Raw genomic sequence first — 24,549 nt, forward strand, 5'->3', positions numbered from 1 at the left:
GAATTCGTGCCGCGAGCGTGCGGTCTCTCCGATCCGTTGGTATATCGTTTGATAGAATTTGGTGGTGCCTTCAGTTGTCTGTTTTATAATTGATAATAACTTCGAGGAGTCTGTTGTGTCTCCAGGATGTCGTCAACGGCGAAGTTTACCTCCGACGATCTGCTCGGTGGTGAGTAATGCAAAACCAATCCTCACGATCACCTGTGAAATCAAACGACTAATGAACGCCACACAGCAGCTGTCAGAGCATACATACGTTGACCACACGCAGCCATTTCCCCTGCTCTCGAACCGCACGTAAACAAATCGGAGATATTCCTTTTTCTCCTTCAATATACCTACGCTTTGTTAATATTCAATTTACTGTTTACGTTCAGTTGCTACCACCGCGATGTTTCTTTTTTCTTTTCCTTTCTATCATATATTTTTTTTTTTTATTTACATCGGACGTACGGGTAAATCGATATCAGAATTAGCGTACTTCTCCCACGCATGTAATTGCGTCTTAAAATAGGCTGGATTCGAAGGGACAAAAAAAAAGTATCCAGTTAAAGTTTCTTCGCGTCGCACACTTTGTCTGAAATTCAATCCGGCAAAATTGTCTGTTGAATAATGTTAACGTGCGTAGACGAGTATTTGTGGTACGATCGTCGAAGCGACGCAAATAGTAATGGAATATGATTAAATAGCTATGCAAATTAATCTCATACCTACAAGTTAGATGTATAGTATATATGCGCACGATTAAAATATGTACTTAACGAAGAAAATCGGTTCGTTACCTGGAACCTTGACGAATGAATCACGAAACTTTAACTCTTCTCTATTTTGCCTACAGACCAGCATCTTATGCGTTATGAAAAAAAAAACCATACATCGAGATCACTGCTCTTAGAATCGCTTGTATTTGCCTACGTCTCAACGTTCATCCGACGTCTCGCGTTTTATAATTTCTATACAACCGCTAAAGTCGAATAAAACGCTTCGCTGTGTACGATTTCATTCCTCGCTGCTGCAACAAGTACACACACAACATACATACATACGTTTACGTTACATTCAACCCGCCTTGTTTCGGAGAGACTGAGCTTCGGAACATCAATAAACCCACGTTCTAACTCGCATTCGTTTTCTGCGTCGTTCGCCGCTCATGACTCGACTTGTTCGGACAAGAAGAAATGAAATTCGAATTCTACTGCGTTGTAGGAAAATGGCAACGCGCTTATCAGTCGGGCTACGTTTTAGCCAAGCGTGAACTAGGAATAGCGTGTTGTGTAATTAAATCCGGCTAAGAATTTGCCGTCGCTTTCTTTGTGGGGTTTAATGTTGGGTATTTTTTCGGCTGTATAGATAAGGCATACCATCTAGAAACTAATCGTTTCAAATGTTTCGCTTGCGGGCATTGATTCGGTTGTGCTTGAGTAACAGCGTAGATGGGTAGTTGCCGTTATATGATTACAAATTTTTGTCGCTAATGAATCCTCGACGAACAATAATATACCAGACGGACGTTGCGTTTCATTTCGCTCATCGATACATCAAAAAGTCATAATATAATTATAAAATAATGATATCTAGATCTGAGAGGTAAGAACAATCACTCTATTGCTTCTGGTGAAATTCCTAAGCCGTATTCCTATGTACCGATATAATCTTTTGACGCATCTCGGCTTGATGCGTAATTTCAGCGTGGCAAAATGACGAGAAATAATATTCAATAAAAAAATGCGCAACACGCGAAGATAAAAAAATAGAAAATCGTGTATGTATTTATACACTATACGAGCATAATGAAGAAAGAAAGAATGAAAATAAAGAAGGTGCTGACGCATCGAGAATCGGAAGACACGACGCTGTTGGACGTCACTGAATCATCAGATTCGTTGAGAATCTATACTTATCGTACATATGTACATATTTGTATATGCTCACGTATGCCTGGGTAGAATCGTTGATAATTACGATAAGAACGCGATCAATGCTGCAGCACACTTGAGACAATCGATTGAAAAATACTAAAAGGAAGGACGAATTATCTGTCAATTTATTTTATGCTTGCAACCCGACGTCGATTTTTCTGCTCAGCAATATCACAATACATAATATATATACAGACACTTCAGTTTTCCATATCGCACGGCTCTCGGGTCAATTTTACGTGTGTATAATTATAATACATATAATATAACTGTAACAGATGTAGGTATCCGTATACTTGTTGCAGAAAAAATAGGAGCAACTTCCGATGGATACGCATTTTTGCAGTGCAATAAACAAGTGACGTTGATAATTAATACGTGATCGGTTTGTATTCCTCTATTCTTCCTGTCTGATTATTACAGAAGCAAAATTATTTCTTCCAATACGCGTATATCCACTAATTCAACAAGATATTTTGACAGAATTATTCACAATTTCCTCATACGTTGAATTGAGTATTTTACGATCGTTAAAATTTGAAATTTTATATTTAGAATCTACCGATCGGTTCATTTATCGCTACAGTGTACTCTTTCAAAATCCCCCCCCCGGCCGAAGTTTGCAAGGATGAAGTTAGTAACATTGTTGCGTTACAAGATCTGAAATGCAGTAAATCACAATACGGCGAAACTTATTCATATTTTGAAGATTTAACTACTTCAAGGTCACTATAAAATTTCAAAATAGTAATCCCTCCCCCCTAATGTTTCGTTACCTTAACCATACTGACTTCATCCTCATCCAGTTTTATGAGTTTGAAGCACAATTCTCTCAACAAATGCAATAATGGTTCTGTCATTTTTTTTGTTACCAGACAAAGTTATTCCCATTTAAGACGTTTGAATGGGTAATTATGTATTGACAAAAAAAAAAAAAAAAATTAAAAAACGCATATGATAATGAAATATTGCTAGAGAAGTATTTTTCCAGGTTTAAATCAAATGAGATGGGAGTCTAATAACCGATGTAAACGATGTATCCGCGCTTGCATGAAAGGCTCGGCTGGCCCTAATGAGAGAGTTTGCGACTTTTCCGTGAAGGTAATTGGGGGTGGAGGGATAAATGGAGAGAGTGCACCGTATTCACGCACCTTTATACCGTAACCATGGAAGTAATGAGCGGTGACGCACATCACTTCACGTGGAAAATTGTACAATGTTGACATAGACGTAGAAATACACGCGATATCGTAGATAAGGCGTAGTAGACAATTATCAGAGTGTATGTGCCACCTGCCGACGGCTAATCATCGCCAGTTATTGATTATATTTCACCAAACTAACAATAAGATACCGACTGAACAGGCATGTGCGTAACATTGTACATATACATACTATACATATGTGATTGCAATATATATGCATAACACAAAGATGAAGAAATTCACAATGAAATAACGGTTTTGTCACTCGTTAATCATTTATGTGCGTCTATGTGTGTAACACTTTACGTCAGGAGAATACGCGGCACAAAAGATCCTTGTATGCATGTATGTGTGTACATTCTGTGACGGTGTAAATTGTACGAAACGCAACGTTAGCTCAGTGGCAATGAAATCTATCCAGCTGATAAGGTTATAGAACTGGGAAATCCAACTGAGATAGTTCTTCTTCTATCTTATATCATGGTTATACGTAAGACGTAATAGGTATAATATGTATCGTTCAAGAACAACGTTTTCCCAACTTGAACCTTGTTCAGGAATAGTGTTCGCATGCCCTACTTTAAATACTCGTCGTCGTCGCATAAAACATTACCGCAACCGAAATAAAGCATTTTCAATAGCGGTTTTTCGTGTAGGTACAAACGCAGCGTCAACTCTGTAAAGTCGACTCGATTTAAATGACAGATCAGTTAACAGCGGGGTCATCATTCTATCGAGGTTATTTTTAGTCGACGATTACTACATGAATCGCTCTCCTCCCCAATGTGCATACTCAATTTAACCGTCTAACGTATGGACTCTACTATATGCTCTTTGCCGTCGTAAGAAGAGTAAATTCGGCGAATCTATCATATCTATCTTAAAATTTTTTCTCGATATTACGGTGAAAACTCAACAGTATGTCAGCGGATACAGAAATCACCAACGACTCGTTGCCATAGTGAATCCGGACATCGGATTACCGTGATAAGAATTATTACCCGCAATAACACGATGTACAAATGTATAACTTTGCGGACAATACAAAAGGCCTCTTTTTCATAACTATGTGGTTTCTCATTAGATCTTGCACCGTAATATTATTTTCCTTGTTCAATGTTTACCGATCCGCTACACGCATAACCGAACTTATTATGTATAATGCTGCTGTGCATTGTTATCAAAAACGGAAGGTAACTTCCGTATTTACGTTGGGGCGTTTTCCTGTATTGTTTTGAATCGGGTTTACCGTTTACTATACATGTGTATAACGTGTGCAGAGGTATTCAGTAACAGCGTGATGATGACACTTTTCACTTCGTATAACCGTAACTCAACCCCTTGGTTTCTTCCATTGTTATACAATCGTCAGTTTGTTGTGTATTATCGAAATGAAGCAGGTATGCCGTTTGTTGTAAAATCGAATCGAGCGTTTTTTTTTTCTTTTTTTTGTAAATACACATATGCGTCGTTTCTCCTCCCTCATCGTCAGCTTCTCCAGAATAGATTGAATTTCAAGTTACTTAATAAAAAAAAAGTAAATCACACAAGTTATTAGCTAACTCATTTATTTTATTATCATACGTACACATAATTATACGGACAACTGAAAATTGCCTATTGGAGCTGTATGAAGGTTTTGTCTCGTGCAATCGAAGAAGGCCAGACAATTCAATTGTGTTGAAAAAAATTCACTACTTCCAGAATGACGTATTATGTACATAAAATGATATCCAAAAATTATATACACTTTTTCTTATTAGACATTTTTTTTTTCTATTTTAATTTGCAAAAGCAGTACATTACACATCTTGCGTTATACGAACGATAAATTCTTGAGAATTTATAAGGTGAACTAGAAGGGTGTGTAAATGTAAATAAGCGGACAAGAAAGCTGTGCAAGTGTGCTTAACAGCCTGTTGCTCAAATACGTGGACTGTTTCCCCCGAATGGCTACAGACTTGAGCCGCAATTTTACCTTCCAGCCTGTATCGAATTACCAAATAACGTTACACATTCAGTGGTACGACTCTTTAAGCTTTGCCGTTGTTAATCCGAGATATTACAAGATATGACCTCGCGGCTCGTATGACGTGACTCTTTGGACCTGTGACTAGGCGATGCAGCGATAGTCTGTTTGATAATCGTAGTTTTGTTTGTTTTTTTTTTTTTCATAGTTTTTGGCATTGATTTTTTTTCCACAAACAGCGCCCATTTTTTATATTTTTATACGAAGACTCCACATGATAGAGTCTAGCGCTTCGAACCCATAGGACACAAAGTTTTCGTTCACAGTACTTTGAGAATAGAATTATTTCGAAGCAGGATTACCAATTTTTAATTATAGTCGGTCCAGTGTTTGCACACTTTCAATCATACATTGTAGTGTTTAGTTTTTATTTTAATTGTATACCTAGTCGTAACATGAGAATGAGTTCGAGTCAAATGAATCCGCTGTTTTCGTCTGTTGTTTTCTTCATTGATCACAGGGAAGGTAATCCTCGGTATTGTCTCGGAAATATTTTTTTAATCTGTGTACAAGGTTGAATGAAAAAATTGCAAAAAAATAAAAATAAATAAATAAACAAATAAAATCAGTCACGTTTTTTCTTGTACATAAAATTTACACAATTTCCTACACTATGTTATACTTGTTTAAAAATTCACTTTTAGTCCCTTTGGCTTATTTTCGGAATAATACACTCACTTACCTTATAACTACGGTACGTGATTATGTTTTCTTGCTTGAATTTTCCGGATGCCCGAGGTCAAACTCACGGCATAAAAATGGAAAGGTACATAAAACAACGATAATATTAAACAAGTAAAGAATCCATTCCTCCACGTCACCCAGCACATGTTACACATCCGTGTCATGCAGTATATAATGCGTGGAAGAAAACGATATGATGATAACCATTTAGCATCTGGTACCTATACGTAAATATATACGTCATTCGGGCGAGTAGCTGATTACTTAATTATTTCTCTGGTAATAGAATTGCGGTAAACGTAAGCGGATGTGGAACAGATTGTGATATTCTTATTGCTCTATTTTTTATTCGGACTAGTTCGACCAATTATACACTACGTATCAGCGGTCGAAAAAAATTAAATGAATAAAATAATTATTTTTTTTCAATACCCAACAACACTCTTGTGCGCAAATCTGTATAGAATTTCCAGTAATATTATATATAGGTATACGACCGATGCATTGAATACGTAATTGTGAAACGGACACGTGTCGTTTAGTTAACAAAAATAAAAAAATTAAATCCACAAGAAAAATACTATGCACATGACGTATAACGCGAGGCGAGGAGGGTTTAGGTTATCGCAGGGGTCACAACATTATGGTATATTTAATGTATTACATACATGTAACGAAATTGCTGACTTGCGGGAGTTTTATGCATATATACTATGTATCACAATTACATGTGTCGGTATAATGTAGCACAGACCACGCACGCCACTGTACGTTCAGTACATGCCGATCATTTTCATCAGCTGTTTAAATTTTTGTATTATTACAAAGTTTACTTGTTTATACTGCGATATGTTGTATATGGTATTATAATTAACGTACAGCAGATATTTCGAGTAAATAAATACTTCTAGAGGACGTTGAACCGCCGGACAAGTGCAGTGTTATTAGCGAGTCTAGATTATTCACTGTAGATCCGACGAACTTGTTAACAATCTGTAATGGCTATGCGAAATAATTACAATATACCCGGTGATGTGTGAAAAATCGAATCCAGAGTGTCGAGAGATTGCTTTAATTCCTGCGAGCGTGTATAATCTTTTGGACATACTGTTTTCTTCTTTGTGCTTTTGATTCTCTTTTTATTAATATTATAAATAAATAGATAAATATACACACACACACCATACGTATTTATTTATTTATTTATTTATATATTACCATCGAGAACGGAATGTGCACGTGGCAAAATACTGTGTATATAAATCTTGCACGGTCCAATTTATATTCTTTACACGTCGCATGGATGATGAACGTAATTCACAAATTACGTACCAATGCGTATAACAATATTATACCTATACATGTATGTATGCATTACCGTTGTAGAGGAGAACGGTCGGCGTTGTTGGTACAGATGTTTGATTGTAAGGCATATTTCATATACTCCTGCATGTTGCGTGCCAAAGAATATCTACATTCGACATTCCATATTTTTTTGGTTGGAGAAAAACTCTACACGTGTAAAAATATAAACTTTGCAATTGCATCAGGCACTTTGTATTTCGATGCTAAAAATATAGACGCAAAAATGCAATATTTAACTGTTGTTACTCGTATGTATCTATATACATACCCATGTAGAATTCTTATCGAGCAATAATTTTTGCCTTTGTATTTCTCTTGGAAATTTTGGTTCGGGCCTGATTGCATAGCAATTAAATATATAAAAATGAATTTCAAATCGATAATTCCTTACAATATACTGTTTGTTGACAATTCTGTAAATAACATGTATACATATATACATGTGTAAATATATATATATATATATATATATATATGTAAGCTTAATTTCCATTTCTGCCGCTAGTCATTCCCAGTAGAAATCTTATTTATGGATACGTATGTACAAGATTCTCGGTAAGTGAGAACTTGCAGAGAAATTGAATAAATCGTAGCTTTTATTGTAAGACGATACACGGTGCGCGTGTCACATTTGCGTGACTTCGTTGAAGTTTTATTCCTTGTACAGTCCAGTAGAAAAACAATCTACGCGATACAGGCAAAAATAACTGATGGAAATGAAAGTTTAAAAAGTAAAACTTTAGTTAATTGGCTCAAAACTTAATATGGAAGAAAATCAAAGATGTAAGTCACAGTGAAGGAGACTCATGGTTATTGATATTAAGAAGACCATACATATATTTGTTTCTTGTTTTCTGTCTTTCCAAACATTAGTCACTTTGTTCGTTTTACTTTCAGTTTTTAAAATAGATTTTTTATTTCATCTTGAGAAGAGATTCTTATACAATGAAATTCGAATTCAATTAACATTGAGTTTCACTTTTTCGACATTGATATTATTAATTCTTTATTTGACTAGAAATTTTTGTTCCACAGCAGCAGCATAACTTTGTAGGTAGAGGCATGTAATGTGAATCCATGGTATTGATTCTTCAATTTTATTTACTTATACAAAGTTATGGTGTAACTTTATATTTCTTCGCAAACATCGTTTATCCCATATTGTATTTCTCGCAACAACGTGACGAAGACGTCGGCGCCGCACGAGGAATTTTTACTTTATCCCTAGAATTGTGTATAACAAGTCGGAGGCGTCGGGTATCGGATTCAACGAGTTCACGAAGTCGTCGCATGTCAATTTTCACGAAATCCCTCGTACAGATAACCTCACAATTATCAAGTTCGTCGTAGAAATTCGCCGTTTCCTTGTTAATCTTGTAATTCAACGACGGTAGTTCCACATAATTATTATCTCGATACTTGAGCCCCTTGCTACTACAGTGATAAAGTTTCGGCATTGATTAACTCATTTAACAACTCATTTACTTCAATTTATTCATCAATCAACAATTTAACGCTACAGCAAATGCGTAAGCAGAATTTGGAAAGAAGTCGCCAATTTGTTGTTCAGGTATTAAAAAGACGAAAGGCGAACGCCCGCGGCTTGCTATTTACGTGTATAAAACTATAATAGGGGATCGCGTGATGCAGCTCGGTTTAAAGAAACACGTACAATATTTATACATATACTTACATACATACATACGTATACGTATACGTATATATTACATAGAGAGAGTAAAGTGCGAACGATCGAATGGCTTAATGCGCATGCGCTAAAATTCGAGAGCAAGATTAGTTGTTTTGTCAGGGCGACCAACATTTATAAATTCAGATGAATGGCAGTTGTCAAAATTTTTGAAGTTACATACACGAGGTGTATGTGAATTTTGAATTGAATGTTTAAAGTATTTGAATATTTTTCTTTGTACTCCAATAATTTCTGACGACCACTGGCTAGAGAAAACCGGGAAGTCGGGGAATCCAAAAAATGATCCGGGAATTTTATGGCGATATGGAAAGAGAAAGAATGAAGCTTACCTCGGGACAAAGCAAAATTCTAAGAACAGTTTTTATCCATTTTCTCGGTTCCGCGACCATCAGACTAGACCGTGAGTGTATTTTTGAATACCGATGTCGTGAAGTAAATATAAGTCAGTCGAGAAAAGTCGGAGAAAAATGAATATTCAGTTCTTCATTCTCGTGTAACTTGAATGTTTTATTCTGCCTCAGTTTTTATACCATTTGAATCGATTCGGTGTCTTTCCCGATATACCTTTTGCCGTTGCGAATATGTAAGATTTTTAAGCACCATTGGTGTACGTACCGCGCGAAATTTCAAACATCCGTGCAAAAGCGTCGAGGTCGAAAAATGGCGTGAAAGTTAGAGAAACGGAAGTTCATGTAATACGGGAATGCCTGCACACCTGCTCAACTTGCCACTGCATCAACGATAATTAGCTTACTCGGGGCGTGGGTTCAATGACTTCGTGCAGCGGATTGGAGTGCCAGATTAATATTACTTTTGATGTCGGATTACGCAGTTATACATGCAGAGCTTTATACGTTTACTATATCTGGAGGAATCGTTTAAACATAAATGAAATTGTCCGATAGCAAAAAGAACAGCCGTTTATAGTTGGAAAATTTATATTGAAACTGCACGCGAATTGCATTACTGCAAAAGTGAGTCGACGACTCGTGTAACCGCGGTCTGCATCTGTACAAGGTGCCATCGAAAGAACACCAAACAAGGCAACCTCGGTCTTTGAAACAGACGCGTGACCTGGTTTCTTGAGATGTTCAACGCCCAGCCCACGCTGAATCGAGACTCCCAAGAGATGCAGAGCGAGATTACTGGAGGAATCTGCGATCTGCAGGCGTGCGTAGAAACGTCGAAAGTCAATTTTTACACAACACCGGGGTAATTCTTTGACAATCCGTGAAACGATTTATGGTTCTATTTGACTAGAAGATAAATCTCGTCACTTTTACGAAGTGTCGTGAAATAATTTTGTCAAATTTGAATTAGAGATTTACTGGTTTTATGACATCATTTCGTTACACATTTTATACCGATTAATTATAGTTCTACGATATGAATAAACCACTGATCAATTGGAAATTAATTATTTTCTAGTACGATATATATATTTATATAAGCTGTACGGACGCAATGAGACCCTTATATGTTCGCGTCAAATGCTGCAGTTTTTTCAAGCCGTTATTCTCGTTTCTTTATAAAATTTCGTTTCGCTATGATATTATTATACGTTCTATTCGCACAAAGTGTGTATATGATTAAAACAGTGCTACCGTTGAAATTCCTTCAAACCGCAAAATACCTTACGAATATGTGGCGAAGACTGTCAATTTGTCGCATCGCGTGTTGGATTCACTGATTTCAAAGTCTGAAGAACTTTCGCTCGCGCAATCATAGCGATTTTCTCGTCAGCCCATAAAAAAAAAAATGGCCAAGTTTTTCATACGAATAGTTATACAACATGACTCATCCGCATTCTCCCTGCACTTTGTTGTCCAAGTTGGCCGTATAATCTGTAGATATATACATGTGCGTACGACCATTACAGCACGTATATTCGGATCGGCAAAAAGAAAATAGGCGAGCCTCGGGAAGAATTGGCTGTCCTGCTCGACGTCACGTAGTCAAACAGGAGAGTAACTTGTGCGTATTTCGCGCGTGCGACATCAGTTAAATATTCCACCAGGTGTGGATCTCGTACGCGTTTGCATGTATTACGTTTCAGCAAATTTATGCACTGTCTAAACGCGCTATGCATCGCGAAATGAAAGTTCCGGTTTCGGTGAGGATGATGCGAAAATACTATATAAAAGTAAAAGAAACTCGCTGACTAGTTTTTATGAAAACAAGTCGATTATGAAGTTTTACAAATTTTGAGGAGTTCGTTTGGCCAATGAATCTAATTCCAAACTCATTATTGTGCCGCTCAAATTTACTACAGTAACTTTACACGATACTCATTATTGTTTCTGAATAAAATTTCGTCGATTTTGTCGACGCGTTTCAGTCGTTTTTATCACCGCAGGTTCGTTGGTTGAAATTGTTTACTCGACCGACAAATCACGACTCTTCGGTTCAAGAAATGTTCTAGCGTTGTGTATGTAAATCGAATTTCTGTAAACCTCCTGAAATAGGATATTGCTTTATAGTTTTATTCCCGGTAATTATTTTCATCGAAGTACTAACATCCCATGAGATCTGCTATCAGAATTTTGATTATTCGACTTTATTAATAAATTTATAATAAACTAGCGTCCAAATCGTTCTCAAAATTCATGAATTTTATTCTCCTGCATTATTCCAACAACCTTAATGTAAATTATACACTTCTTCAAAAGGATGTTCTAATGACTTCGAAGTCACCAAAGTACTACCTTAACTCCCTCGAAATATACAGTATCCCAGACCCTTTTTATCCTGCGTGTCTCAAGTCACGTAGCCGACCGCTTTCGAACTCCATTTACGAACCCTTCATGCACAGAGTCCGACGTCACGTCATCCACTCGCAAATCAAACACCTAGAGTCTGCTTATCTTGATCACACTATTGGTAGAGATGATTAACACGATGCGTTACGAAGAAAAATGTTACACAGTGAATAGATAAACACATTATGTTTTGTATTTACTTACTCGTTGTCTTTTTCAAATGGATCGGTTTGCCAAATTATAGTTGCAAAATTGCTGATGCGTCGTACTATGTTTAGAGACAAATAAGAATCACGTGCATTCGGTACAAAGTGGTTTTTACCTATAGAGCAGACGTGTATAATAATTGTTGAAAATGATACGTGTAAATATTTTTGAAGTCGAGTTAAAGAGCCATTTGTGCCGCTGTAACTGTATATTGTCTACACATATATGATAATGTAATGTTTGTAGGAGATAACTATTTCGAGATTGATAATAAGGCAAACAAATAAATACGTTGTCAACATTAATGCCGTATACTTTCACACGATGTATAAAAATGTTTTAAACAAATAAAAGCGTAAAAATTCTTTTGCGTGATTTTAGGAATCATACGCGCGTAATCAATTCTCCGAGTATGATATTTCGTCTTTCCTCGGTCTTTGAACCCTGAAATAATGACGCGCAGGTTACCGCCTGTATAAAACGTAGCTCGCCTCGGGTAAAGTAATTTAAAAAGCAGTGGCGTTTTTCCAATCGCTTTAAAGCATCATTGACCTCGCATAATGCCCGAAGTTTATTTCTGTCTTGTTTGGTACTCGCGAATATACAGCCCCGTGTTTTTCTACCCTGCATATTAAACGTATAGCATTCGAGATGCGCGTATTATTTGTTGATCAAAACATTATGACGCAAAAGAAATACTGAAAATAAAAACGTATAACGCGGTTTGAAACTTATTCCCGTCTCACATTTAAAATTCAATTATCATCAAATGATTTAGTCTCAAGGCTCTTATTTACTTCATTACGACTGTGCATCATTGCCATTTTTAATAACATGCAAGATAGCTTTGCATTATTACGATTAGCTCGTCGTCCCGTTCAACAGCCCGGCTAGCTCAGTCGGTAGAGCATGAGACTCTTAATCTCAGGGTCGTGGGTTCGAGCCCCACGTTGGGCGGAATTATTTTTGATGCTTTTTAATATTTATTCATTGCGTTGATTTTCCGCCAACCTCAATGAAAAACGATTAAATAATTTTCAACGGTGTTGTAACCTGAATGCAAAGTAGTTAGGCTAAGGTCCGTTGGACAACAATACAACATTTGTGTATGAAACTTCCTCTTTACAATTCGACACCTCGACTCGAATGGTGGACTTTTGTGAAATAATCACAGCATCCAGCGCTAATCGGATCACCTCTTATTCTTACACCGTGTATGTACATACTTAACATACATTAAATCATAATGCCTCCATGCCTCGCGGTCTTTGGCCGTATGCAGTCAGACTATTCTACAAACCGGCTCGTCTGCAGTGATTATCGAGTTGATGATCCGAAGCAATTGCGATGGTTTATTACACCACGTGGATAAATTTAGTAACAATCAACCTCGCCACCGTCGCGTCAGCGGTGCAGAATGAGGTTGAATCGAACATCGTCTAGCTTGAATGACCTCCTCTTTTCCCTTGAACTTGATGTATCGGCTAGCTGTATATACTGGTGCATTATCCTTTTGAAACGGGAATCCTTATCTCTCGCTTCAATTATATCCTATTCAAATTACTTCAAGTATTACTTTAATGTATTGAGAGAAACCCTCGAAAAGCCTACCCTCGATTTTTGATAATGAAACATATGTCAAGCATTATGTTTGCTCGTGATAATTGTACTGTTCAATTTTTTGGCTCGTTTACTCGTTATTGTTATTCTACTTTTGTGGCAAAAAATATTTCAACTACCCACTTAAGGAGGTCGTCAAAAGCCGATAATGCTTATTAATTTTATTACGAGATTGTTGCACCTTGAGTATTTTTCAAATTATTGTACTATACATGTAGTAAAACACAAAAATCTCGGTGAAAATGAAAAAATAAAAAATACTGGTATTACACTTCATTTAGAATCGCTTGACGATTGTTAAAAAAAATCTAGTGAATTCGTTCGATTTCACTGTACGACGCGACGGCTCATTTTATTCAAAAGACTATTTTCTACAAAGTCTCTAAAACGTACTTTCTTTGTTCTTCATAAGTGAATTCAATATTGCTATTTGTTGATCATATATAGTCAATATCGGCGCAATGTTGTAAAATTGAATATTTAACAATGCCAAAAATGAAAAATAAAATAAAAATTAAAAACAACTGTTTCAGTGAATTTGTAGAAAATAGTCTTCTGAACCAAATAATCCATCGTATAAGAGTAAAATTGAACGAATCTATTAGATTTTCAACAATTTCGAAAAAGGTTTGGAACGAAGCGTCGAGATGTTCAAGCTTTTATCGACGACTCCATTAGTTTGAAATTTTCGTACTTTCAATTAGAGATCTTTCGTAGCTTACATATACACCAATTTGCTGAATCGGTGTTACATACTCCATCTCTTATGAAGGAAATTAAAAAAAATGTATCAATTTTTTGCCAACCAACTGCGGATTTTTATTTTCCCATGTTGGACCGTGTGCCCTTGTTAAAGGTTTAAACTTGATCTCTCATCTGCTACTGCTGTGGCATGAACTGTTATATTATCCATGATACTGCAGAGACGATCTTTATTTAGGAGAACATTTTTTCTTGCATTTTTTGAGGTGCAGAATCTTGGGTCGAGCTGAACCCCGTCCCTGCCGACAGGGTGACTCCTTTACCATTCAGCAGCAGCGGCGGAGGCGGCGAAGAGTACCTGCGACTTCTTCGGGAGGCTCAACGCGACTCTACACAGTCTTCGGCGAGGCATTCTCTCGCTTCTTCACGCAGGGATACTCCTAGGGACAGGTAAGCCGAGATCCAGCTTCCATTGTCCGTGTAGAAGGGTAACCTTGACCCTGCAGACTGCCTCTGGCTGCAAGAGAGCGAGACATGAAGCTGCAGCTTTCAAGGGGCTGCCCTGGTCGATTTCAACGTTGGTTGTCTGTACCGAGACAATCTCTGGAAACTTGAAAATCAACTGCGCATGCGCGAGTTTTATCGGCTCTTCGTGCAGGCTGGCAATCACGAGTTTCAGCTGTCAAACTGTTTCTGCCGGCGACGTAGTCGATACAAATTTTCAAGGTTAGAATCTCAAATAATTGATGTAGTGACTCGGGAAGGTTTGGAAAGCATTTGTTGTTGGGTCGGAAAGTTGATTCTTCAAAGAACGGTCGGAATTTAATGCTTGTGCTCTTTGAAAATTCAAACGTACACATTTTGTGTACGTTGGCCCCCTGCATCGCAGACAAGAATATCGCTGCGGGAAGATTTCGCCGACCAATGAGATTGAATTATTTGGCGCATGGGCGGTTGATTTTCAACTTTCAAGAAATTGTTTCGGTACTTCCTAACATCGAAGTCCATTTATCATAATCGCGAAAAAGGGATTAACGGTTCCATTCTGAACGTAATTTTGAACAAAAAGACTCCAATGCATTTTAATTTGACGTAGAAATAAAGAAATGGCATGAATTATACGAATTAACTATTGCGATTTTGTAGAATCCTTGCCATTTCTTTATTTCTGCGTCAAATGAAAACGGATTGGAGTGTTCTTGTTCAGAATTGCGCATAGAATGGAGCTGCTAAGCCTTTATTCATGTTTGAGGTATATGGACTTTGATATTTGGATATAATTATGTAACACGTCAACGTCAAAATCGACCAGGACAGCCATTAAATTTGCAAGAAATTGGAGAATCTACATGATCGTTGCAATAGTACGGCTGTGTGAGAGCAGTCGTTCGTCCTTCGAGATGTCAAATCTCGATTACTACGCACGCTTTGTTTTACCTCGCACAAATATTTCCGGTTGTAACAATTGCGTCAAAAGTATAATAATGTTATCAGATACCAGTCACGTAGACGTTTCAATTTTCTGTCAAGTGTCTCGTTTTTTTATCTATTTATTTTTCTATTAAACAGTCTCTTGGATCCGTATATTTACTGTTATTGCAGAGATAGGAAAGAAGAGAAAGGTGACGAAATAGGGTCAGTTTCGCACCTTGCCGTCAAAAGTGGTGACTTGGCGGATTGATATATTCTTAAAACTATGAGGTATAAAATTAACCGATCAGACCAGTCACGCACGCTCGAAAGAATTTATATTTATTACAATTGTTCATTGTGTACTATGTATAAAAGATCGCTAAATGACGGGCCAGATTTCAACCGGAAACTCGCCGATTTCTGCTCTGCGCAAGAGTGTTTATCGGCGTGTGTTTAAAAAAGTATTAGTATAAAACCAGTGGCAATTCGGTAGTTTGTTTATATGTTATTCCATGATTAACAACAATCCTGTTGCAGCAATTTCGACATGTCATTCTGATTTAAAAATGGTTTTATACTTTATTTCTAGTCCGAAGAGTCCGCCAAACAGTCCAAATACCGAATTATCGACCGAAGACGAATTCAAAGGAGTTTATATCAACTACAGCTGCAACAAGGCAAGAAATTCTAATTTTATCTAATGATGGCACGAGCTTCGTCAATCTAATTTTTTTTTTCGGGGTGGGGGTTCATCCAATCCGAATTCGTTTAACCTCATTTCGTATTACACTGTTGAACATTGCAATATGTATATACAAAATACACTTTGTATACCAATTTACATGTAAGATTTCATGGATTCAGTGCGTAAGTCGATAATTTTAAATCCATACAAAAATTCGATTCGCATGATGATCGTCCATTTCGGAATATCTGTAGCTGTTGCACTTGTTGAACTTTTTTTTAAAGACGCAAAAAGTAAACACGGTAGTAGCAGGACGAGTTATCCGATATCGTCGCCCAATGTAATAAAAGAGAACGAAGAAAGACGAACAGAGAATTTATCATTACGCAACGTTGAGTTGTGTCTTCGATAGTTTATTAACACACGTATTAGTCGGTACATTTCTTGTCATGCAAAATACAAAACACACGGAGTTTCAGTAACGAACGATAAGCGAAATTTATCTTTTGATATTTACCACATGGAAGCCTTTTATAAACGTATCGCGGTTACAAGATTCTTTGAATTTGTCCAAAAGAACAGGGAAAACAACCCATCTCATCTCATCGTGCACTTGTGTGAAAAATATTAACGAATTCGCTTTAATTATTCACACGGGTGAAATGGTTTCGCAAACCGCAATAATCCTTCGAAATCATCATTTAAATAGCTGTACCTCCAGATAATGTGCCTTAACTTTAATTAATTAACTCTCGTATATCGTATTGTAATATTCACAAAGAACATGCGAACTTAACAAAGATATTATATACGTACGTTGTACATGCCGTAGAAAAAAAAAGTTGCACAATTTGCAACTTGATCATGGTAGCGTAATTTTATCTCTAGAGTAAATTAATGAAAAATGAACGGATTCGCTTGTTCACCAACCCTCTGTCCCCACTTTGTAGGTACACTTTAGCGCTAAGCGGATAATGCAAAGCTGTCACTGAAGCTAACATTAAGAATTTTTTTCAAAGTTACAGCAAAAGATCTCGATCAAAAATATATATTGGAGTATGAAATACATATATCGTTTTGTATTCAATAACTTTTTTGAAATTTTTGTAACGGAGCTGAATTCACTGTAAAACAACATCAGAGCACCAAAGTACCCACAGTGGGAACCCATGTATCAAAAAATAACAGTGGGGACGAAGAGTTAATTATATTAAACTCTTGAGGGAAAAAAAGCAATTAAATCATTATATTCTTTCTAGTGTTACGATTCATTATTTAAAGAGTACAGTAAATCATTCAAGCTTCTTGCGGATTATTCACTAAGTAGAGAGGTCGAATACAGAGCATATCGTATAGCAAACCCCCCTCCCCCTTTTTGCATCCAGGTTCTTATAACGTGTAATATTTATAACATCTCGTCTCTATTTTCTCTACAAACATGACCACAAACATCAGCGTTTTTTCTGTGTGTTTGTCCGTATATTCGCTTATAACTCCGTAACTATCGAACCGATATTGATTATTTTTTTTCTCTGGATAGCTACAACGTTTGACCATTTTTAGGCTATATTTCGTTAAAGCCGGATCAATAGTTTTAGCGATACAATGATATTTGTAAGTTAAGAATGTTTCGACGTCTCGATGAGCTATACAAAAAAAAAATGTTCAAGTTTTGCCACAAGAGGCATTTCAATATATTTGCGGGTAGAGTTGAAACGGCCCTGCTAGTAACGAATGTATACGTTTACGTACACGTATGCATTTGTTCGACTTAACGTACATACGAGCTTAATAATACACGTATACTCGTGCACGACTATCGTCGTGTTTGTTACATATAACGCTGGGTTGTTGTGATTGTTGGTTGGCTTTGCGCGTGGTCGGTTTTCTAGCGTTTCGTTGGCGTGTTGTGTGTGACGCGACACCGTAACGGGCACGTATCAAGGCCGCCAAGAGAGTCTCGTGTAATCTTTCTCCTTGGCAACTCGAATCTTCTTGATGACAGAGCAAACGGCTCCTATTAACTGCAAGACTGTTCGGCCATTGTTTGATTTTTAATTATTTCTTTGATTGAAGGTGTTTTTTACTTTTTTTTTTTACTTTTCCCGTGAAATTCCTTTCATTTTCACCATCCGAAAAGCCTGTAATAATATAGTTATACTCCAATATATTATATTTTATATGATATTTTTTTTTCCCTTTATGTAGATGATATCGCATAGTATGATCTGTATGATACCTGGATAAACTAAATAGAGGCAAATCTAAGTCAATTAATTCATCGATAATAATTAATCGATTATTACTATTATTGATATATTTTCAAATGGTATCACAAAATTTTAATACCCGTAAAATGAATGTAGTAAAAATCACATTTACAAGTAACATTATATTTGTTGTTACCAAGTGAGTGTGAAACTTAGTTGAAAGTTATATTGAGAGATTTTAAATACACATGATACATTTAAGGATAGATAGGTATATATGCGTATACATATTCTTATGGAAGAGAGGAATTTAATTCTTCGGTTACGTAATAACCAGTTTTGAATTTGATTTACTGACAAGCGCTTCTCGTATCGTGATAATTATGAAAGTCGCTAATTTCAAGGGTTACGTTTTTTCTTTTTCTCTTCTCCACATATGCAAAACTCAACGCCTTTCTGTCTGTCCGTACGATAACTCATAATTTTAGAACTGCTGCGGTTTAAAGACTTTATACCGCAACATTGAACTTAGCGGTATAAAGCATCACTTTACGGAACGAAAACACCCATCAAAAAGGTACTTTTTCATGCCTGTACCATAAAAATAGATTTTCTTCTTTCATACAACCAAAATCACATCTGAAAGCAAGCCCGTAATTTAACTATCATTTCGATCTTGATAAAAAAAACAGTTCAACCTTTTGTTAAATATCTTCCTTAAGTTTGTTGAAATAATAAACAAACAGTTACGATTATTGTTACGGGGGATCCTGACCAGATGTTGAACGAACATATGTACACAATAGGTTCTCAGTGACTCACTATTTATTTATTTACTTATTTATTTTTATATCAAAACTGAAACGAGTTTTTTATATAGAAATTTTACGTGTCTATGATCAACGTATCGTTTGTTTGTCCTGTCACCTTCGTCAGTAGTCATTGACATATAAAATTTTATTAGAAAGGAAGCTCGTTCCAGTTTCGATTTCAAAAAAATAAAAAGCCACTGGGAACGTATTAATGAACATGACTGTATCTGTAATAATGAATTATGCAGACACACACACGGACAGCAGACGCGTAATCCTGACTTTATAGGTATTGACTACAGAGTTGACGCTCTTACTCGATCATTAGTACGATTTTGACAATTACGTGTCGCAGATAACGTAAAAATTCTGACAAACGGTTAGCTAAAGATCAGCCAGGAAATGCGCCGACTTATTTAATTACCAATTGCGAGAATTCGCACGCGTCGAGTGATGTGTTTGAATATTGCTTCAGTTGCGTATAAAAACTTGGATACGGTTTGAAATTTAGTTTTGTCAATTCTTTTTTCTTTTGCAAAAGTGAAATTTATCATACCGGATGTATGGCGTTTGGTAAATATATTGACTCCGTTCCAATTCCTGACTCGGCATATACGTACATATATATAGTTATATAGGCAATTTTGTAAATATAACTCGGCAGAGAAAGATAAAATCACATTGCGAAAGATAAAATTGAAAAGTATGTTTTTGTTTTGCTTCACTTCTGTTTTTATTTTTCACTCGGGTCATTCGCACGTACGTGCAAAGGTATAATGGTCTAAATTAACGACCTTCGAGAAGTTTCTTTTTTTTCATTATTATTTAAGAATCCAACTTGTTGAATTATACTTATTGTATGTCCGCGGCTCAAGAATTTCGAAAGATATAGGCATTTTCCTTTAAGATTGCCTGTTTATACGCACTTATGTACAGCGTTCTTTATCATGTTGATATAAAAGATCGTACACGGTTTTTTACTGACAACTACGGTCGAAGGACGAGATTACGTCAAAATTCATTTCTTCCAGAGGAACAACGATCTGAAAAAATGTACCGATTTTCTAGATGAATAACTCGAGAGTTTCATCTATTTATGCACAATCTAGTTGTTTCATTTCGCCTTTTGAACACGGCTTTTTTCCGCTCTTTTCATACCTCTACCATTCCTTCGTATATATCCATTGCTCTATTTATCCCGCCTACATTAACGCCTATCTCCAAGGCTCCCGAAGGTTACACGAAATGGAATAATCTCCGTCATCCATCCACGGACTTTCCTTTTTCATTTATCGGTGCACAGCGTAGGTGCCGCTCTTAACAATATCGCATTATTTCGCGGTTGGTTAAACAGACGACCGGAAGTCGACGCGCTTGTTGATTTGAATTTACGTTATTCGCAAGCAGTGCTGTTACCTTCCGGCCATTTTTAATATTCTCTAACGCACACCCCAAGGTCTACTGAATAGATAACGAATTGTGCATGGAATTAACGAGAGATAAATGTATGCGACAGTTTTTACTTCAAGTATAGAAACTGTTTGAAAAGTACGTATGTATCATCGTTGATGAATGTTTTGCGCTTCAAACGTTGAAACTTCTAAACATAATTTTCGGTTACTATTTACGTCCTACTAAACTTCTCTACGGAATCGTAATATCACTGATTGTGAGCCGACAACGGTGATAGTTAGAAGCCTTGCTCTTCGAGCCGAAAACTGCGCCGACGACCGTTTACTTCCTACTCCTTGATACAAAATTTACACACTCTATTCCGGTTTTTGTTGACGTTTTTATTGTCTTATAAAGGCGTCTAGATTCTGGGGTTAGTTATAGACGTGTCGTTTAACTGTTTCCGCTATTCGGTCACCTCATGCGAACCATGAGAAGCGAAACAGAAATAACTCTCGAAATGTAGACCTATTGGCAAGTGCGGGGTGAAAAATTCTTGCCTACGTATTCATTTACACCTGGGCAACATTCCAGTAAATGAGACACACACGTGTGCCATGATCATCTGTAATGTACAAACATCGTAATATAATTATATACAAAAATATCAACGCAACATGGTTTGTAGATATTAATCGTAGGTGCATCCTTCTCTTATACTTACTCGATTGTTTATTTTAACTTTTAATTCTGCGTCCAATTTATTTCAAACTTGTATTTAAAACTGCGTTTTAATATATTATTTACGCATGATCTGCGGCAGACTAAAAATAGAATACAATCTTTAATTGTATAATAATACTCCGATAAGTGTATTCGTGTTCAGCAACTGTCAGACGAGTGAGATGTTTCGAGAAGAACGTCACTGTTTATGACGCGAAAAAACTACTTGAGAAATTTGGGAAGCAGCTTGCTGTTGTTGTTGTTGTTGTTGTTGTTGTTGTTCATTTTCTTCGCAGTATCTTCTTATATCATTCATCGCAGATCTTTAACGACGTACGATACTAATTATTCTAAGCCAACCGCGTTGAATGACAATAAATGAGTGAAAAATTCTAACAAATTATATGCTGTATATTCTTATTCGAGAGGTGAAAAGTTTTGGGCTTGTGTTGCATTAGAAAAGTTATTTTTAATTATCCTGCGGTGGAAAAACACCATTAAAGTGGTCATACGAAATCCGTGAGTGGCTCAGTTATGATTCAACGTTCTTTTTACTGCGTCGCATCGTTTTCCGAGGTGACTCTTTTCGTCTTCAACCTGCTCTTCACGTGTGACAAAAATATATGAGAAATTCTCTTTGTTCTTACGCGTTCTCAAATGTTCCTTTGATTATTTTATTTTTCAAGTTTATTTTTATTGTTGAAGCATCTTTTGCTTCCTCCATTTTCGTTTGGAATTTTACCAAATCTCATAAAACGTATCTGTACACAAAACTTTCTAATTTGAATCAATTAAAGAGGGAGAAAAGAATACGCAATTTCATATATCAATATCATAAAATAACTTATACATACTATACCTACTCATGCAGTTATTACAATAACATTGTATCGTGAATTTAGATCAGTGTATGCTAATTTTTGCATTAGAGATAACAGATGTATCAATTATTAATCGAACGGGTCGTCAAACAAAGAATTTTAAATGCATTCGTCATTTACTTTTCCACTTTTGTTATTATCGAACTTTAAGATAATTCAATACGGCTACTTTATAGTAAGGTAAAAATTTGTAGCAGCGAAGGAACGGTTCTAGATATTATTACCATTCACATACACGTATATCGAATGACAAAACGCAAACAGCACTGCAAAAAAAAAGTTGGATCCAAGATAATAATATTTCAATATTCCTTAGCAGATCATTTATTGATTCACAAAAATATTTGATTGTACCAACAAAAAAAATCTATTTCAAATAAACTTTTCTTTCTACAAACAAACAAACATTTGAGATTAGATGTCTACTAAGGACTATTGGAGTAAATATTTTCTTTGATTCGACTATTTTTTGGTTTCAGTGTAGTTGTCACGGATAGTAAAATCTTATTCAGTAAACGAACGTCTCTACAATCTTATCTTATACGTTTACCCAGACGCCGTAATTCAAAACGATCCTGCAAATCATTTAAAGTATATGAGATCGCGAGACACGATAATTCTGTTTCCTTCTACTTTGTACAAGTTGTTGATGTGGTTGAAGACGCGGTGCAATAAATATTAATGCATCTGTACATAGAACGAAATTGTCAAATTTTAATTCGGGACCAGTCAACCAATTCGAAACTTCTCGATTTACTAAAAAAAAAGTATTATTTATTTCAGGATGGGGAATTAGTGGACAAAAATACCGACTGGATTTACGAGTGGAGTTCTCGTCCTGACCAGGCACCACCAAAGTAAGATTCTAAACTAATCTTAAATCGGTTATGCAGCAATATCAATATTACTTAAACTGTCAAATCTATGAAGTAGTAATAAGAGTAGAAATTCAGAAACTCTAATTCAATTACCATCCGGTTACGTTCAAATTACAATTAAATTCAATTGCATCTGACCTTCTATTTTCTAATACGAAATAGTCCTGCGTATACTTTTCCTCATTTCTATTTTTGATTTCCTTTTTGTTCTCAAAAGGGACTGGAAATTCAAGCACCCTCTTGGAGTGACCAAGAGGAAAACGTACAGCATTCGAACAGCTAAGGTTGGAAAGAATGGACTTTTCTCCAAGGAAGTTCTGTACACACTATTTCTCACCAATTTTCTGTCCCTTCTAATTGGCACCGGCTTTGGGTAAGACTTAAATTTAGTGTTAATTTGCTGTGATATTACTCTATTTTCCGTTCAATGAACTTATACATATTTATTGAAGAAAATATTTTACCCATCCGAGGGATTCAATCCTTTGATAATTCAAATTGCCCTAAAGCTAGAATTTTTTTCCATACACATGATACAAATTTTGAAGTAATTGCAAATCGATTTTATTCTGGATCAATAAAGTACGTACGTAAAGTATTTAAATGGAGTAATAAACGATAGCTGTAATATTGAAGTCATATCTACTGGATAAAATTTCTGAATTATTGCATTATTCCTAAGCCACGGGTGTTTTCAACGAATCATTTGTAGTTTGAACTGTGAATTGATTTAAATTTTCTTTGCCCTCCAGAGTCTGGCTGACTAGACGAGGACTCATGGTGCCTCGCATAACGATCGAGTGAAAATAATGATTGAGAAGAGGGAAAACGGTATCGAGAACAAAGTATGGTAATATTGTTAGCAATCGGACGAATAAAGCTGGCTAATGGAACGCAAGAAAGACTGATGCTGGGAGGCGGCAATACGCCTAAACACACACATACACGAAACTATTATTCGCATGATTAATTACAATTGAAACTGCAATTCTAATTAATAACTATACAATTTAATTCTTAAATAATGATACGACTATGGATTAAGTTATGAGATTTATTTGAGAGGAGGAAAAGTGGCGAAAAAAATATTCGCTTTGTTACCTTGACTGCAAAGTGAAAGAGAAAGAAAAGAGAAGGATAGAGAAAGAAAAAAACCTGTCCATTTTATACAATTTCTAATGCATACATATGTTTCTGTCTGCGATCGATTATTATAGATCTAGCTTGGATAGTATTTATCTATAACTTACTAAGTATTAGGGATTTATATCCCTGACACAGGGGAAACTATACATATATTCCATGTGAGTTTGTTTGATTGTTGTCAAAATACTATGAACACAATGATACTGAT

The 24,549-nt window shown here is 36.1% G+C and overlaps 2 protein-coding genes and 1 non-coding gene across 8 annotated transcripts in view; all 3 read left to right on the plus strand.

Annotated features, from left to right (window-relative positions):
* Positions 1 to 24,549, plus strand: part of LOC124307408 (fasciculation and elongation protein zeta-2-like) — a 396,278-nt gene that overhangs the window by 150,115 nt on the left and 221,614 nt on the right. The gene's annotated exons all lie outside the window — the stretch shown is intronic.
* Positions 29 to 24,019, plus strand: LOC124307393 (BCL2/adenovirus E1B 19 kDa protein-interacting protein 3). 2 transcript variants are annotated; one of them, XM_046769028.1, is made up of 6 exons: positions 29 to 169; positions 14,474 to 14,651; positions 16,204 to 16,291; positions 23,101 to 23,174; positions 23,413 to 23,568; positions 23,948 to 24,019. In XM_046769028.1, the coding sequence occupies exons 1-6, from the start codon at positions 127 to 129 to the stop codon at positions 23,997 to 23,999; spliced, it is 591 nt and encodes a 196-aa protein (XP_046624984.1). In that variant the 5' UTR covers positions 29 to 126; the 3' UTR covers positions 24,000 to 24,019. The 2 variants fall into 2 exon arrangements, with proteins under 2 accessions (XP_046624984.1, XP_046624983.1); XM_046769027.1 differs by having other exon boundaries at positions 34 to 169; positions 14,468 to 14,651.
* Positions 12,764 to 12,836, plus strand: Trnak-cuu (transfer RNA lysine (anticodon CUU)). The gene has a single exon. It is a non-coding gene; the product is annotated as a tRNA-Lys (tRNA).

This window comes from Neodiprion virginianus, chromosome 6 (assembly GCF_021901495.1).
Source record: "Neodiprion virginianus isolate iyNeoVirg1 chromosome 6, iyNeoVirg1.1, whole genome shotgun sequence".
Classification (NCBI taxonomy): domain Eukaryota; kingdom Metazoa; phylum Arthropoda; class Insecta; order Hymenoptera; family Diprionidae; genus Neodiprion; species Neodiprion virginianus.